We start from the raw sequence: 17715 nt of genomic DNA on the forward strand, positions 1-17715 counted from the left end.
TTGTTTTTGGACCCTTTCTTTGCTTCCACATCTTGGCTATTTCAATATTGCTGCAGTGCACATTTGCCTGCCTCTGTCTTTCCGATTCTGGTGGTCTTAGGTTATAGGCCCAAAAGGTGCCCTTCCGCATCATATGGTAGCTCAATTTTTACCTTGTAAAGTAGCTCCATTCAGTTTTCGTTAGTGCTGTTACCAATTACATCCCACCAGCAGCTAGATGGTACACAGTTCTCTAAATCCCCTTCAGAATGTATAGTCTGTAGACTTTCTGCTGATGGTCATTTGACTGGTGTGAGCTGAAACGTTTTTGGAGGTTGGGTTTGCATGTGGCTAATAATTCCTTATACTGAGCTTTAGGCATGTCCATTTTTTTCTTTTCCTTTTTTTTAAAGAGTGAGTACAACTTCCCTCTTCATATTGACTTCTTGAAAAATGTGTCATGTGTTGAATTTTCTTGCCTATGCCCTCCACCAGGGCATTTTTTGAGGGCAGGTGTCATTTTCAGCCCTGCAATCCTTTTGCCTATTAAGCAACTATTAGCACTGGGTTTAAAGCTGCTGTTGTGGGAAACAGCCACAAGGCGGCAGCATTATTACGTTCTCAACTCTTGTTTTTAGGGCAACAGAGTGTTCCTGGACGTAGTGTTCCGAGGTTGTAAATTAGAGGGGAATGTTCTGGGACAAGCCCCCAAAAGTTTATGTCTCCTTACTTTTGTTTGTTTTTTAAATTTAATTTCTATTTCTTATTGGAGTAAATTTGATTAGAGTGTTGTGATTGTCTGGCTGTACAGAATCTGCTCCGTAATTCCTACATATGTCTGTTCAACTTCGGATCCTGTTACCATGTATGTTTTACAGAATGTTGAGTAGACCTCCCTTGGTATTTGGTAGGTGTTTTGTCATTATATATTTTATATGTATTTGTGATTATATAATTCATATAGTTTCTATGTTTTATGTTTATATGCATTTAACATACATTAGTATATGTATGTTAGCCCCATAGTCCTAATTTATCCATCCTCCCAACTTTCATTGTGGCTGACCATTCGTTTGTTTTATAAGTCTGTGAGTGTCTTTTTCTGTGGAAATATGTTCATTGGTAGCAATCTTAGGATAACATGTATAAATGATATCATAGGATATTTGTCATTCCCTTTTGACTTACTTAACCTAATGTGATTATTTCTAGGCTCATCTGTAGTCCTGAAAACGGCACTGTTCATTTTTTTCCTGAGTCTAGTATTCCATTCGGTACGTATACCACTTCTCCTTTGTCCATTTATCTGTTGATGGACATTTTGTTTGCTTCCATGTTTTGGCTATTGTAAACACTGCTGCAGTACACGATTCTCCATCCCGTGTCTTTTTGTTTCTGGCTTTTACAGGGGACAGGCCCAATAGTGGGCCTTCCGGATCATATGGTGACTCAATTTTTACCTTTGAACGCACTGCCATTCTGTTCCTATTATTGGCTGTTACCAGTTCACATCCCACTTAGACCGAGAGGTTACGCTATTCTCCACAACTTCTTCAACATCTATCGTTTGTTGACTTTATGCTGATGGTCATTCTGACTGGTGTGAGGTGATACCTTTGTGTAGATTGGATTTGCCTGTGTCTAGTAATTCCTGATGTTTTGCGTTTATCAATGTCCTTTTCATTTTTTTTAAGATTGAGCTAAACTCACAACTTCAAATTGGCTTCTTGAAAAATTTGCCCCGTTTGGATTTTTATGGCCATTCCCTACCCCAGGATATTTTTTGAGGGCATGAGTCATTTACAGCCCTGCAGTCCTTGTGAATATTATTGACCGTTAGCAGTAGATTTAAAGCTGTTGTTTGAGGAAACGGAAAAATGTACCCCCTGGAGATTACTGTCCTGCTAACTCAGGAAACATGGCTCTAATTCAACTATAAAACCTAACATAAGACACAGTATTAAAAGACCAGATAAATAAGAATCCCTGTTAATATAAGTGTTGGTCTTCTTATCTGCAAAGAGGGTAGCAGTGATTGTATTTAAGTAATGATAGGACAGCGAGCACTGACTCACTGTATGTAAAACACCTCGCACAGTGCCTGGCACAAAATAAGGACTTACATAATGTTAGCTGTGATAACTGCATATCATCATCATTATCAGAGTGATTTCAATTCTTATAATTTATATATCATTTAAGAAAAATTCATTTGCAATAGATATCCAATTTCTACAGTTATTAAAGCTGTAGAGAAATTAAACTATGAAACAAAAATAAGCCATTCTCATGAGTTTTATTTGTTTTTATAAATCTTGAAATTACACTTTTTGCAAGTTTTTTTTTTAACTTCAAAGAGTTATACCACCACCTTGTGGCAAAATGACTGTAGAGCAAACAACCATTTACCAGCTTGTTCCTTAGTCATCACGGAGAAAAAAATTATTCAAGTGAGGAAACAAAACGTAATTGTACAAATATTGGTCGATAAATGTAAATGTGTGAATGAATAAGTGAACAAATTAGCAAACTAATCCCTAAACAGAAAAGTAAAACTGAGAAATGCAACTCTCACTTGAAAATTGCATATCTTTCAGAGGCAGGAATCTGCCAACTTACTGTCTTGCCAGGTGTTCAAGTTGCCCTGGGCCTGCGGAGCCAAGTGAAGAGTCGCAGTTCAAGCTTTGAAAAGGCAGCGTTGTCAGGGCATTGGGTATCAGGTCCTGGTTAGAGGCAACTCCCACGACATCTCAGACAGCTCACTGTAGGTAGGACAGTGGGCAGGTGTGTCAGCCAAGTGATGCTTGCCGTAACACGTTTGCAGATAGATACGTTATATGCAGAATGGGCATCCCTGAAATCCTAAGTGTGTTGTTCAAATCCTCTTAGAAAAATATTTTGGATGAATTTTACGTGGAATCCCATCTTCCTACCTCCCCTTCCCATCTTGACCATTTTCAAAATGATGGCATAACTGATTTAGAATGTCAGCACAGCTTTCATGAAAATTTTAGGTTATTTCAATTTTGTTGTTTGAAATGAATGTTCAAAAATCAAACATTTATCTAATCTACCTCAAATGTGAAACGTGTCGATATTTATTTCTCTTCTGGCAATTTGTATCAGCTCAAATGTACATTTTACTGCTGATCCACTTTTCGTGACCATAATTTTAAAAAGCCATTTGGTGTAAAATAAGCAATTGATTGTAAGCTCCTCAGCATTTTCCTATTTTTTTCTTTAATGAAACGTCTCTGAACTCACCTTGACATTTCCTACTTAATTCTTATCCACTGGTATCCAATTATCACTCTATTAACATATACACCCAATAATAGCTCCTTAATTTACTTCACCATGCTAATAATTAGCAGGAGATTACCCATGAATGTAGGGATGAGGAAGGGAACATTTACTGATATATATTTATGAATTTAGAGACCTATGATAGTCCATAGCCTAACATAATCAGAAAAAAGTTTCCCGTTTAAAAAAAATGCATCTTAAAAAGTAAAATGCAGGAAGATGAAACCTAATAAGAACATGAAAAAGCAACTACTGTATAGCACAGAGAACTATACTCAACATCTTGTAATAACCTATAATGGAAAAGAATCTGAAAAAGAATATATATATATTATATAATATATATAAAACTTAATCTTAATATATGTATATATAAAAATGAATCACTCTCCTGTATACCTGAAACTAGCACAACATTGTTAATTAACTATACTTCAGTAAAAAATCCAATCAAATCAAAGTATATTACAAACACTAAAAAAAAAGAAAGACAAGGCTTCAACAAAGCTTACTTATTACTCAATAATAATTAAAAACTTTCCAAATATAATGCACCAAGCCATCCACATATAGTGATCAAGTTGTACCTTATAAATGTGGTCTTCAATGAGCATCTCAGATAAGGAGAAGAAAAAAAAATACTATGGGAACAATTCACTGCCTAAGTAGCAAATGTGAGGAGACTTCAGAGACGAGAGAGGTGACTTCTGAGAGTAGTACTACTCCCCTGCTACTAACTCTTCTCTCCTTGCTAATCACTACTCAACACAGTGTGACCCTTCTCACCGTCTAGAAACTTCCTCTTTTTTGACTACCTTGACAGCCTCTTACCTGGTTACTGAAGAAGGGAAGAAAAAGAGCTGTTTCCTCTACCCTTCTAAGTTCTTGACAGAGACCCCTCTAACAAAAGACAGATTGACAAGAGAAAAGCATACAAATTCGTTTATTGTAAGTTTCACGTGACACCGGAAACTTCATTAGAAAAGGAAGACCTGAAGAAGTGGTTAAACCTGAGAGTGTTTCTGTTTGGTTGGAAGAAGAGTAGAAAGTCATGGAAAATATGATAGGACAAAAAGGGGTATGAGTTTAATGCGGTAAATTAGGGGAAATAGCAAAGCCTTTTCAGTCTAATTCCTCTTGACGTCTTGGAGATGAGGATGAACATTTTCTCTGGGTATAGAAAAGGCACCCCTCACATAAGGGCCTTATGATCTCCGGCAGGGGAAGGTCAGAGAGTCCTTTCTACATATGCTCTTTCTCAAATTCCTTCAGCTTAAAATATTCAGTATGCCAAGGTGTCATATTTTGGGTTAGTGTGTCCTGAACCCCGATCAACAGATTCACACAATTAGTTTCCTAACAAAATGGAATTTAATTGGCAGCTCTAATTTCCAGAAGTAAGTTGTTCTGTAGACTTCTTCAAAGACACTGAGAATGTAATTTGAAATGAGATCTAAAGGATGATTATTAGGTGGGTAAAGGGAAAAGCCTAGGCAAATGTTGTGCAGCAACATGGAAACAAGGGTGATTTGAGAAACTGCAAAGTCAGCATGGCTGCAGCAGAGAGAAAGAGCGGAGAGTAATGAGAGAAGAGGCGAGGCAGGGGCCCAGTCACACCAGCCTTTGTAGGATCGATCCTAAAAGCAATGGAAGCTCTACTTTTAGTAGTTTTTTTTTTGTTGTTGTTTTAATTAGTCATCAATTTTATACACATCAGTGTATACATGTCAATCCCAATCGCCCAATTCATCACACCACCACCACCACCGCCCCGTAGGTTTTGTTTGTTTTTAAGAACCTCCATATTGTTCTCCATAGTGGTTGTACCAACTTACATGCCCACCAACAGTGTACAAGGGTTCCCTTTTCTCCACACCCTCTCCAGCATTAATTGTTTTTAGAGCTACCATAAGTTCTAGCAATCCGACTCCCAGGCATATATCCAGAGACGACCATAATTTGAAAAAGATACACGCACCCGAATGTTCATTGCAGCACTATTTACCATAGCCAGGAAATGGAAGCAACCTAAATGTCCGTCAACAGATGAATGGATAAAAAAGACATGATGTGTGTGTGTGTGTGTGTGTGTGTGTGTGTGTGTGTATACATATATATATAATGGAATATTACTCAGGCATAAAAAAGAATGACAAAAAATAGTAACATTTGCAACATGATGGACCTAGAGATTGTCATACTGAGTGAAGTAAGTCAGAGAAAGACAAATATTATGATATTGCTTATATGTGGAATCTAAAATCATGGTACAAAACAGAAAGAGAGTCACAGATGTAGAAAACAATCTTATGGTTACCAGGGAGGATGGGAGGGAGGGATAAATTGGGAGATTGGGATTGACATATACACACTACTATATATAAAATAGATAGCTAATAAGGACCTACTGTATAGCACAGGAAACTCTACTCAGTACTCTGTAATGACCTATATGGGAAAAGGATCTAAAAAAGAGCATATATATATATATATATATATATATATATATATATATATGATTCACTTTGTTGTACAGCAGAGACTGACACAACATTGTAAATCAAGTATACTCTAATAAAATTTAAAAAAAAAAAAAAGCAATGGAAAAACATTGAATCTTAAAGCCAGGGAGGAAATGATGATATTTCCCTTCCAGGTAAAAGTTTTCCTTCAGACAATTCCTTCTTGCCTAGTGACCATGACGTGCAGCCCATCTCCAGTTGTCCTTCCTCCAGAGTTCATTGCTCAGGTGTGGGCATGTGACTAATGGGCAGCAGATCCAAAGGTGGCAGGTAACCAGTGAACTCGGTGGACAGGCTCATTAAGATTAGCTAGACCAAACCGATCCACTTTCCCAGGTATTTGAACTAATACATAAAAGTAATATTCCAGTTATCAGAAGCTGTCATGTGGTTGAGGATCTATCCTAAGAAGCCATGAATTAGTTGGTGATATTCATAAAGTTATTCTAGATTTTGACTTGGAAATAAAATTAGGTAATTTTATAATTTTAAAGTCATCTGTAGGGGGCCTCTTAAATTTACCAGCACACGTGCTACATTTTTATTCAATATCTGAAGTCACAGATTGTTGTCTGATTCTAAAATGGCAAAAATGTTCAATATGAGTTTATTTACTTCTACTTAATGAGGTTTGTATTTTTTTCTTCCCCCCACACACTGACAAACTTCCTACTCTATTAAATAAAAGTGAGTTTCATGAACAGAGTGAAGGATTTGTGTGTGTCTGTGCACACGCATCTCAGTGTCACTTTTGAACCGATCTCAATTATTTTGGAAACTCACTCTTTGGTCCTCTGAACACCCCATTTCTAATGTGTGGAGGGGGGGTGTTTCCCACCACCAAGAAGTTTTCTGGACGCCAACTGGGTGTCCTACAGTTCAACTCAATTCTAACACTATATACTTGGAAACAGCATCAGATTCCACAGGTTATGGGCTCAGTCCTACCAGACCACATGGCCCTCCACTGCCACCCACCTCCTTACAAACACACACACACACACACACACACACACACACTTCAGACGTGAATCACAAGTCCAGGTTATCACCTGTGCTTCTGACTGATTGACTGTAGATCAGCAATTCCAGCGACCCTCCTTGGTTTGGGGTTAATTTGCTTGAGTGGCTCACAGAGCTCAGAGGAACATTTACTTAACTGATTGCTGGTTTATTATAAAAGAATATGACTCAGAAGTAGCCAGATAAAAGAGATGCCTAGGGTAAGGTATGAGAAAGGGCATGGAGCTTCCTTGCCCTCTTTGGGTGTGACTCCCCAAATCTCCACGTGTTCACCAACTCGGAAGCTCTTGGAACCCCTCCTTTTGAGTTTTTATGGAGGCTTCCTGAAAGGCATGACTGATTACAACACTGCTGGCTGAACTCAGTCTCCAGCCCTGTCCCCTCCCCTGAGGCTGGAAGTTCAGGGGTGGGGAGGAAAGTGAAAGTTCCAACATTCTAATCAAATCTTTGACTCAGCTAGCAACCAGCCCCCATCCTTAGGTTCTTTCCAAAAGTCACCTCATTCACGTAAAAACACACCTTTGTTGTCCTTATCACTTAGGAAATTCCAAGACTTTTAGGAGATTTGTGGCAGGAGCAGGGTTTGAACACTGAATATATACTTTTTGTTGTAAATTGCAACATAACACTCACCAAAATAGCTTTCAACATTATAGACTGTGAACTTTATGAGGAAGGACAACTTGATTTAGCCAATTAAGTTTTTGGTGCTGTAGTTTACAGAAAAAAATATAACCCTGAATTGTGGTGCTAATGCCACCTGGTTCAATTTTCTCTATCAGCTGACCTTAAGTTCATAATCCCATACCTTATACACAGTTCTGTTAACTCCAAGAGTTTACTTTTGTAACAGGCCCTCACAAACAGTAAAGTGTTAAGGACATCACTGAAAAGAAAAATTCCGTTGAGATAATTTTTAAGTGCATGACACCTCTGCCTCCTAGTCATCCTAGTTCCTTCACATAAATTGTGTTCAAGTGAGAGAATGTAATTTTATTTATTATTTTTAAAAATATTTATTTATTTATTGGACTGTGGCAGGTCTTAGTTGTGGCATGAGGGATCTTTTAGTTGCGGCACGTGAACTCTTAGTTTTGGCATGTGGTATCTAATTCCCTGACTAGGGATCGAACCTGGGCCCCCTGCATTGAGAGCACAGAGTCTTAGCCACTGGACCACCAGGGAAGTCCCAAGAGAATGTAATTTTAATAATAAATCACAAAATTGGATGTGTGTTAGCAAGCTGGGGAAAAAACAAATTCCCGAAGTAGCAACCAGGAGGATTCCCTCCAAGCAGGACAGAGGAAGACTTTGCTTGGGAATTTGAGCAGCCCCAGAGGAAAGCTCTAAATACGCCAACATCAGGATTTCCACAAGGAAATGTCCCCGCCAGATCACTCTACATAAAGACCACAGTTTAAGAAATTCATCTGCTCTCAGAGTTTCCATTTGGGTTTCTAATGTACCACTCTTAACTATGAGCAAACAGGCAAGCAACAAAACAGGTAGAAAAAAAAGAAAAAGAAAATATGAATTAAGTGGAGAGAAGAAAAACACTATTAAAATAGCATAAGTATCCTCAGAGCCATAAGATATTGCATTCATAAACTAAAATGGATGCTTTGAAAAAGTAACATTCAAAGAACTAGTAGAGATATTTTGAAAATTGAAACTATTAGAGCAGAAAAGAAAAATTCACAAGATTTAGAATATAAAGTCAACAATTCTCGCATAAACTAGGGTAAAGAAGCAAATAAATAGGAAACAGCGAGGGGGAAAAAGAAAGGAAACAGTCCAAGAGATCTGATAGAAATTTCCAAAAAGAGAAAAAAGTCCATAGAAAGGATAAAGTCATGAATAAAATAATTTCCAAAAGATTAGCAGATCTGGAGAATATAAGTTTGCACTCAAAAGGGATTTACACACAGAGTGCCTAACATAATGGAAGGAAACAGAGCCCATCAAAGTATCTACCTGCGAAATAGAGGAATATTGACAAGGTGAGAGAGAAAGAGAGAGAGAGACAACCAGGTTTCAAAGAAAAGAATTTGAATGATTTCAGTCACATTTGGGCCTAGAAGACAGTGGAGAAATACCTTCAAAATTTTGAGAGACGCCACTTTCCAATCTAGTGTTCTATACTTTGCCAAACTATTAAGTAGAAAGATGACAGAATAAGGGAATATTCACATATGTAAATTCTCAAAAAATGTTTCACATGCATCTCTTTATTAGGAATATGCTGGAAGATATACTCCACCCAAACAGGAAGTAAACAAACAAACACTCCCTTCTTCCCCAACAGGAGATGGAACCCAGGAAATAGGAGATCCTACAAAAGAGACAGGTGAAGGGAATTAAAATGATAGTGAAGTGTGTCCAGGACCAAAGGTGGGCACAGAGAGGAACGAGTCCAGGTTGTAGCAGCTTAGAAGTTTCCAGGAAAGTTATTTTTTAGTAAGAAGAGAAAATTCGGAGAAGACCTAATGTGTTTGGATATAATAAGAAGTTTATTATACAACAGAAGGAGGCTTTGGAGTTGAATTAGTGAAGAGTACATATAAAGTTGATAGAATATGAAAGAGAGAAAATATTAGCTCAAAGTTAAACAAAATGTACAAGAAAAAGTGATCATAGTATACTGGATTCAGTCCTAAAAAACAAAACCAAAATTTCACTCTTACCAAGTTGAAAGGGTGTGTGTGTGTGTGTGTGTGTGTGTGTGTGTGTGTAGTGGGGGTTGAGAAGGGATTGTGAAAAGATATAAATCCTCATCTTCCAAAAATGGGAAGTCAAAAGGTAATTTCAATGAGAAAATACAGGAAGTAGAAACATGTATAAACATGTTACATGGAGATACAGAGGTAAACACCAAAAGATCAAGTTGAAAAATTCAAAGTGGTTGCCACTTGGAAGCAGGAAGTGGGATGGTAGAAGCTTAATAGAGTCATTAGAAACTTCAAGCTTTGGGCCAGCATTTCCATAAATAACAACCTCAAATAAAGGGAGGAAAGGAAAAGGAAGTGAAAAAATAATAAAATCTGGAAGAATATAACGAAAAATGATTCTATGCCTTTCTCTATGGCTTGAATATGTAGCAACGAAGGTATATCATATTTATAATAAAAGACTTATTTTAAAAATTAAGTATATACATAAATAAACAAGTAATGCATAAACACACTGGCCTAGACAGCCTATGGTATAGTGAACATATCATTATTAGCAGCAGCTTTTGGAAACAAAACCTATTGTTCCTTTAGTTTTATCATTATGAGATTAACATTTTAAAAGGCAAAGAAGCATAAAGACATAGAAATTTTCTCCCACCGCTGTAAATACTATTCTTCTCTCATTGCCTTTCATGTGACAGTAACATGTTCTCCAATGATCACAGTGATTTGTGTACTTGAATAGTACAGTACTTTTACTTAATTGCCTGATTCTGCTCATACTTCTTTTAAAAATTACACTAGTTTTCTGATATGGGGAGAATTTTCACATTCTCTAAATTTCACTTTTTTAGGTGTATTGAGTATCAGAAAGTTATAGTCTTCCTATCTTAATACAGACATAGACTTTGGAACATGACGAGACAGGTTTAAATACTAGCTCTGCCATTCAATAGCTGTGTAACTCTGCTCAGATTATATTGTATTTCTGAGTTTCAATTTCCTCATTTTAAAAATGGCAATTATAATGCCTACATTGTAGGTGTGTTATAAAGATTATAAATAATTTGTGTAACACAGTAGGTGCTCAATAAATGATTATTTTTGCTATTAATTTAGGTTAGCTAGGAAAGGGAAAAAATGCATCTTATATCCAAATTTTCTAAAACATGATGTCTCAAATTGATAGAGATCATGCTTTTTTTTGACATAAAATACAATGGGGGGCGGTCACGTGGACGTGAGCCCTCTCTCCGGCATATTTAAAAGGCGGCGTGGACCCAGTGACTTAACCTGGCCTACACTTCATCACTCAAATGTCCCGTGGCCGTGAGTTCTTAGGTCAAGGGCAAAAGCTGCCTGGCAGCAGGCTTGATGCAGCACCAAGTGGCCATCGTCACCGGCGGGGGTACGGGCATCGGAAAGGCCATCGCGACCGAGCTCCTGCATCTAGCACCATCTGAAAGTGGCACCATTACATTCACTGACATTCGTCATCAGCTAGAACTCAGTTAAACGATCATACCTACCTATAAGGGATACTGGGAAATAGAATCTTTAGGCATAGTGGAGCTGCCAGAGAAGGTGTTTACAACCTCACCAAATCCTTAGCTGTGGAACAGGCCAGCAGTGGAATAAGGATCAATTGTGTTGCCCCTTGATAACAATCCATATTCTTCCTTCGGAGCCACGCTGGTGAGGGAAGATGAAAAGAATCTGTGGAGCGTGCCTCGCAATGTGTCCCACACAGAGGCAGACGACGACAGGATCCTGTACAATTTGATCATTGTTCGTAATCAACAGGCCAAAGATTCAGAGGAGTGGCAAAAACTCAACTATGATATCTACACCCTGCGACAGATTCGAAGGGAAGTGAGAAATAGATGGAAACGCATTTTAGAAGATTTAGGTTTTCAAAAGGAAGCAGACTCTTTGTTGTCAGTGACAAAACTCAGCACCATCAGTGATTCTAAAAACACAAGGAGAGCTCAGGAGATATTGTTGAGACTGGCTGAAGAGACCAATATTTTCCCAACCAGTTGGGAGCTTTCGGAGAGATCTCTCTTTGTTGTGGACCGTCTCATTACACTCGATGCTGCGGAAGAATTCTTTAAAATTGCCAGTCAAACTTACCCCAAGAAGCCTGGGGTCCCATGCCAGGCAGATGGCCAGAAAGAACTGCACTACCTTCCTTTTCTGAGTCCCTAAGGGAGAGGCTACGAGGCAGAATGGGATTTCTTCCACTGGAACTCAACAGCCTACCAAAGTTGGACAGATGCGTGTAAAAGAGAATGAGCAAGAAGAGGGCTAGCTAAGAGAAAAAGGATTCTGAGTCCTACAAAAATCTAAGCGTTTGGATATCTGGCTATCATGAGGACTTGACCATATGAAAGTTGAGGCTGCGTTGAAACGCCCTGGTGATCTTGCATCAGAGAGTTGGCCAGTGGGATATTTCATCATGGGTGATTAGATTCCAAGAACCCATTGCCCCCATTTTGGTTTTGGTTGTACAATAAGCTCTAGCCACTAATCCTATTGGGAGAATAAGATGTTCTAGTTAATAAAATAAGATTAATAGAGCTATCATTGAACCCAAATATGGATTACCAATTTTTAAATAATTGTTATATAATATAGGCTAACACCAAAATAATACCAGGCGTGACAAGACCTTTCTTTGATTTGGAAGCACCTACAGAACCTTGGAGGTGTTTGAGGCATCATTTTGAGATTATTCAGAAGTTTAGATGTACCAAATAAGAGAACTATTTAGGAGTGCTGCTCAGAAGTGAATCCTAAATAGAATGCTCCCAAGCAGAACTTCCTGCAGCTACACGTGAAAAGCTGTGTCTTCAGCTGTGCTACAAGCATCTTGAATTCTCAATGTTATTGATATCTGGTTACCTCATTTTTACATAGTGTCCAGCTCAAGTCCACAAGCCCTTGATATTTTATCTGGGATAGCATCTATTTGACCTTTACTGTCTTGTCTTCTCTTTAACCTGTTTCCGGCTTATTGACTGAGAGTTGCAACTGCCCAGGGACCTCTCATGCAGCGTGGCCTCAGCTCCAGGACCCAGAGTGGGCACGGAGAGCCTGTGGTCACAGTGCACTGGGGTCAGTGCTCACCCTGCCAGCCTGGGGCTGAGCCCCGCGAGCCACCAGCAGCAGCAGTAGCAACTCTGCAGGCAGTGTTGCATTGAAGAAGGTCATTGCTGGACTTTCTTCCATCCTGAAGATGATGATTTTCGAAGAGGAGCAATTCTGTCAATGCAGTTTGCTTCTATCCACAGATTGAGCAGCCCAGTTTCAAAAGTTAATTGCCACCTAAGCAAGGAGCTTGCCATGAAATCAGGGTTCATTTTATTGAAAAGACTTTCAGAGCTTGTCGGATTTATCAGTAGACTGCTGAGAACAATGGCAATATTTTTACTTTTACAGATTTTACTTTTCTGACTTCAAGTTAAAAAGTAACTTGTATTTAGTCTGTGCAGGGGATTGTGACTTGAAAATTTCCCTACCCTGATTAGCTCTTTTGGTAGCGAACACAATGTTTAAAGTATTTGTTAGAGGAGATACATGTTCTCCGTTTATGAATGCTTTGCAGACCAATTTAACTCACATGTTTCAGGAATATTCTTCCTAGTTTAATAAGTAAACTAAAAGTTTTATTTTTTAAAATAAAAAATACATTTTTATTTTGTTGTATTTAGTACTTAATACCTCTCTCATGTTGTTTAAAATTAGCCTGCAGATATTTTCCCTCACCTCTATAGGCTCTTGCAAGATAAACATACAAAGAGTGAGACAACCAAAAACAAACAATAAATTAAACCAAAAAAAAAACTGTGAAAATCATATTGTTTTCATCTTTGTCCTTGGAATTTGTATTTTGTCTTTCTGCCTTTTTTTGGTGTCAAAATAGATGAGATTGTTTGCATCTATGGAGAATACATTGTAACCATAGTCTTTATTTTTGGTAATGAATAAGTAAGGATAAAATTGTCTCTATGATTATAAAAACTCATGGAATTATCCAGGAAATTTTCCTTGCAAAGAATTAAAAGGTTTCTGTATTTACAAAAAAAAAAAATACAATGGAATAGTATTGGGGTGTTCTTCATGAACTGCAAGCAGCCTGTTTTCTGTTTCCCACAGGAACTGCTTTGGGGATGCTTTTAGGACAGCCTGAGTGGCATATTGCTGGTACTAATGGTATAAAGTATTGATTTGGGTTTATATTAAATGCAATTTTCTTTAAACATGGGAACCCCCTCCCCCCCACCCCCTCCAAATACACTCTCTGCATAAAGACAGAAGTCTCCACAAAATATTGAGAGGTAGAAGTAGGGAAGGGTGCATTTGTATGGGATGTTGACATCTTTTATCTATATAACTGTGTATAAGTGAATAGAAAACTAAAACACTTTAAATCTAGATTTTGCTATTAAGGACAAATGATGAAAGCAGAAAGCTGAAGACCCAAAGCTGTCAGAAAAATCTGACTAAGCCTCATTAGTCATTTAAGAAATAAATCATAAATAGATCACAATAGAAAGGCTGTCGACTCTGAGGGACTGCTGAGCATACACTTTGTGCATCTTTGTGCATATTTAAAGTGATGAAAGGGAAAAAACCTACAACCAAGATTACTCTACCCAGCAAGGATCTCATTCAGATTTGATGGAGAAATTAAAACCTTTACAGACAAGCAAAAGCTGAGAGAGTTCAGCACCACCAAACCAGCTTTACAACAAACGCTAAAGGAACTTCTCTAGGCAAGAAACACAAGAGAAGGAAAACACCTACAATAACAAAGCCAAAACATTTAAGAAAATGGGAATAGGAAAATACATATCGATAATTACCTTAAATGAAATGGATTAAATGCTCCAACCAAAAGACATAGACTGGCTGACTGGACACAAAAACAAGACCCGTATATATGCTGTCTACAAGAGACCCACTTCAGACCTAGGGACACATACAGACTGAAAGTGTGTTGATGGAAAAACATATTCCATGCAAATGGAAATCAAAGGAAAGTTGGACTAGCAATTCTCATATCAGACAAAATAGACTTTAAAACAAAGACTATTACAAGAAACAAAGAAGAACACTACATAATGATGAAGGGATCAATCCACAAAGAAGATATAACAATTGTAAATATTTATGCACCCAACATAGAAGCACCTCAATACATAAGGCAAATGCTAACAGCCACAAAAGGGGAAATTGACAGTAACACAATCATAGTGGGGGACTTTAACACCCCCTTTCACCAATGGACAATTCATCCAAAAGGAAAATAAATAAGGAAACACAAGCTTTAAATGATACATTAAACAAGATGGACTTAATTGATATTTATAGGACATTCCATCCAAAAACAACAGAATACACTTTCTTCTCAAGTGCGCGTGGAACATCCTCCAGGATAGATCTTATCTTGGGTCACAAATCAAGCCTTGGTAAATTTAAGAAAATTGAAATCGTATCATGTATCTTTTCCGACCACAACGCTATCAGACTAGATATGAATTACAGGAAAAAATCTGTAAAAAAAATACAAACACATGGACGCTAAACAATACACTACTTAATATCCAGGAGATCACTGAAGAAATCAAAGAGGAAATCAAAAAATACCTAGAAACAACTGACAATGAAAACACAATGACCCAAAATCTAAGGGATGCAGCAAAAGCAGTTCTAAGAGGGAAGTTTATAGCAATACAATCCTACCTCAAGAAAAAAGAAAAATCTCAAATAAACGACCTAAACTTACACCTAAAGCAATTAAAGAAAGAATAATAAAAAAAAACCCTAAAGTTAGCAGAAGGAAAGAAATCATAAAGATGAAGTCAAAAATACATGAAAAAGAAATGAAGGAGGGCTTCCCTAGTGGCGCAGTGGTTGAGAATCTGCCTACCAATGCAGGGGACACGGGTTCAAGCCCTGGTCTGGGAAGATCCCACATGCTGCGGAGCAGCTAGGCCCGTGAGCCACAACTACTGAGCCTGCGCGTCTGGAGCCTGTGCTCCGCAACAAGAGAGGCCATGATAGTGAAGAGGCCCGCGCACCGCGATGAAGAGTGGCCCCTGCTTGCCACATCTAGAGAAAGCCCTCGCACAGAAACGAAGACCCAACACAGCCAAAAATAAATATAAAAATTAAAAAAAAAGTTAAAAAAAAGAAATTAATAAAACAATGCATAAAGGCTGGATAGGGTGTGGAGAAAAGGAAACCCTCCTGCACTGTTGGTGGGAATGTAAACGGATACAGCCATTATGGAGAACAGTATGGAGGTTCCTTAAAAGCTAAAAATAGAACTACCATATGACCCAGCAATTCCACTACTGGGCATATACCTGGAGAAAACTATAATTCAAAAAGATACATGTACCACAATGTTCACTGTAGCACTATTTACAATAGCCAGGACATAGACGCAACCTAAATGTCCATCGACAGATGAATATATAAAGAAGACGTGGCACATATACACAATGGAGTATTACTCAGCCATAAAAACGAACAAAATTGAGTTATTTGTAGTGAGGTGGTTGGACCTAGAGTCTGTCATACAGAGTGAAGTAAGTCAGAAAGAGAAAAACAAATACCGTACGCTAACACATACATATGGAATCTAGAAAAATGGTACTGACGAACCTAGTGACAGGGCAGGAATAAAGACACAGATGTAGAGAACGGACTTAAGGACACAGGGGGGAAGGGGAGACAGGGACGTAGTGAGAGAGTAGCACTGACATATATACACTACCAAATGTAAAATAGCTAGTGGTAAGCTGCCGCATAGTACAGGGAGATCAACTCGGTGCTTTATGTGCCCCAGAGGGATGGGATAGGGAGTGTGGGAGGGAGGCTCAAGAGGGGGGGATATGGGGAATATATGTATACATATAGCTGATCCACTTTGTTGTAAAGCAGAAACTAATACAATGTTATAAAGCAATTATACTCCAATAAACATGTATTTTAAAAACCCACAGCATTGTAAATCAACTACACTTGAAGATATTTCTTTAGTACAAAAAAATTTGTGAATGTAAGTTTTATTGTGTGTGTGTACCACAGGTTCAATATATATGAATTATGTCAAATTGATTACATTGTTTTTCAAAATAAAGAATTTTTGATACTTTACATCAGCTTCGTAATATAAATGCAGAAAAACTATATTAATTCTTTCTAAAGTTCAGAAATAGCCATTTTGCTCATTCGGTATACTATAAACCACTAACTTTATTGAAAAGGGATTCGTGACCGACCTCTTCCTTCCAAAGAAATATTTCTCCACTCACACAAGTTTAATAGAATGTTCCGCCATGAACTGACTTCCCACCTTAGAGACACGAGATTTGCATCCTGAAATCTCTTTCTTGCAAAAATGTCCAATTAGCATCCTAGCATTACAGAAAAGAAATGCTTTTTTTCCAGATCTCAAAGTCCATGCAACTTTAGTCAAGACATCATGTATTTTTTTCACACACACACACAGTATTTTATTTTTACAAGAGATAAATCAACTGACACCAAGCATTGTAAATGGATGACCACAACAAAAGCAAAAATGATTGCAATTACCAAACACGAAACACACTCATACTATGTCATAATATTGACATTCAGTCCAGTAATCCTCCACTGTAACTGCTCCTTTACTTTGCAGTGAAAGACATCATGTATTTTTAAATTATCAGCACTCACCTGAGGTCTTTAAAAATCAACAAAAACATAATTTTGTGTTCTCTTTCATTTATTTTGGTTCTAAGTGGTCATTTCTAAATGAAAGTGTTTAAGTATGTTAACGTCATCTTATAACATCATATTTCCAATGACTACCGTGTCTCTAATGATGAAATTTGAGGAACTCACAATTAGGCTCTACAAAGTTTTACTCTCTGAATCTGTATGACCCTTCTGCTGAACTCCACACTGTTCATTATTCTCTGAGAATCTTCTTTTTCTTGTATGGCCATCTCACATGCTCTTTCATTTCATGAAGTTTTTTCCTACAATTTTATGCCTAGTTTATTTCTGAGAAAATGCATTATTTCAGAGTGATATTTATAGACACAAAGACTTCTCTATAATTCCCTCAGAGTTTCAAGAACTCCTTCTTCTTCTTCTTTTTTTAATACCTAGATTCTGAAGCTCTCCACAAAGCATTACTAAAATTGCATTTA

The 17715-nt window shown here is 37.7% G+C and overlaps 1 protein-coding gene across 1 annotated transcript; it reads left to right on the plus strand.

Moving 5' to 3' along the window:
- The first annotated feature begins 10876 nt into the window (after nt 1-10876).
- LOC133085757 (melanoregulin-like) lies at nt 10877-11710 on the plus strand. Its single transcript, XM_061182945.1, has 2 exons — nt 10877-11012; nt 11142-11710. Exons 1-2 carry the CDS (start codon nt 10877-10879, stop codon nt 11708-11710), a joined length of 705 nt encoding a protein of 234 aa, XP_061038928.1.
- Nucleotides 11711-17715: the final 6005 nt, after the last annotated feature.

Source organism: Eubalaena glacialis, chromosome 2 (genome assembly GCF_028564815.1).
Source record: "Eubalaena glacialis isolate mEubGla1 chromosome 2, mEubGla1.1.hap2.+ XY, whole genome shotgun sequence".
Lineage (NCBI taxonomy): Eukaryota > Metazoa > Chordata > Mammalia > Artiodactyla > Balaenidae > Eubalaena > Eubalaena glacialis.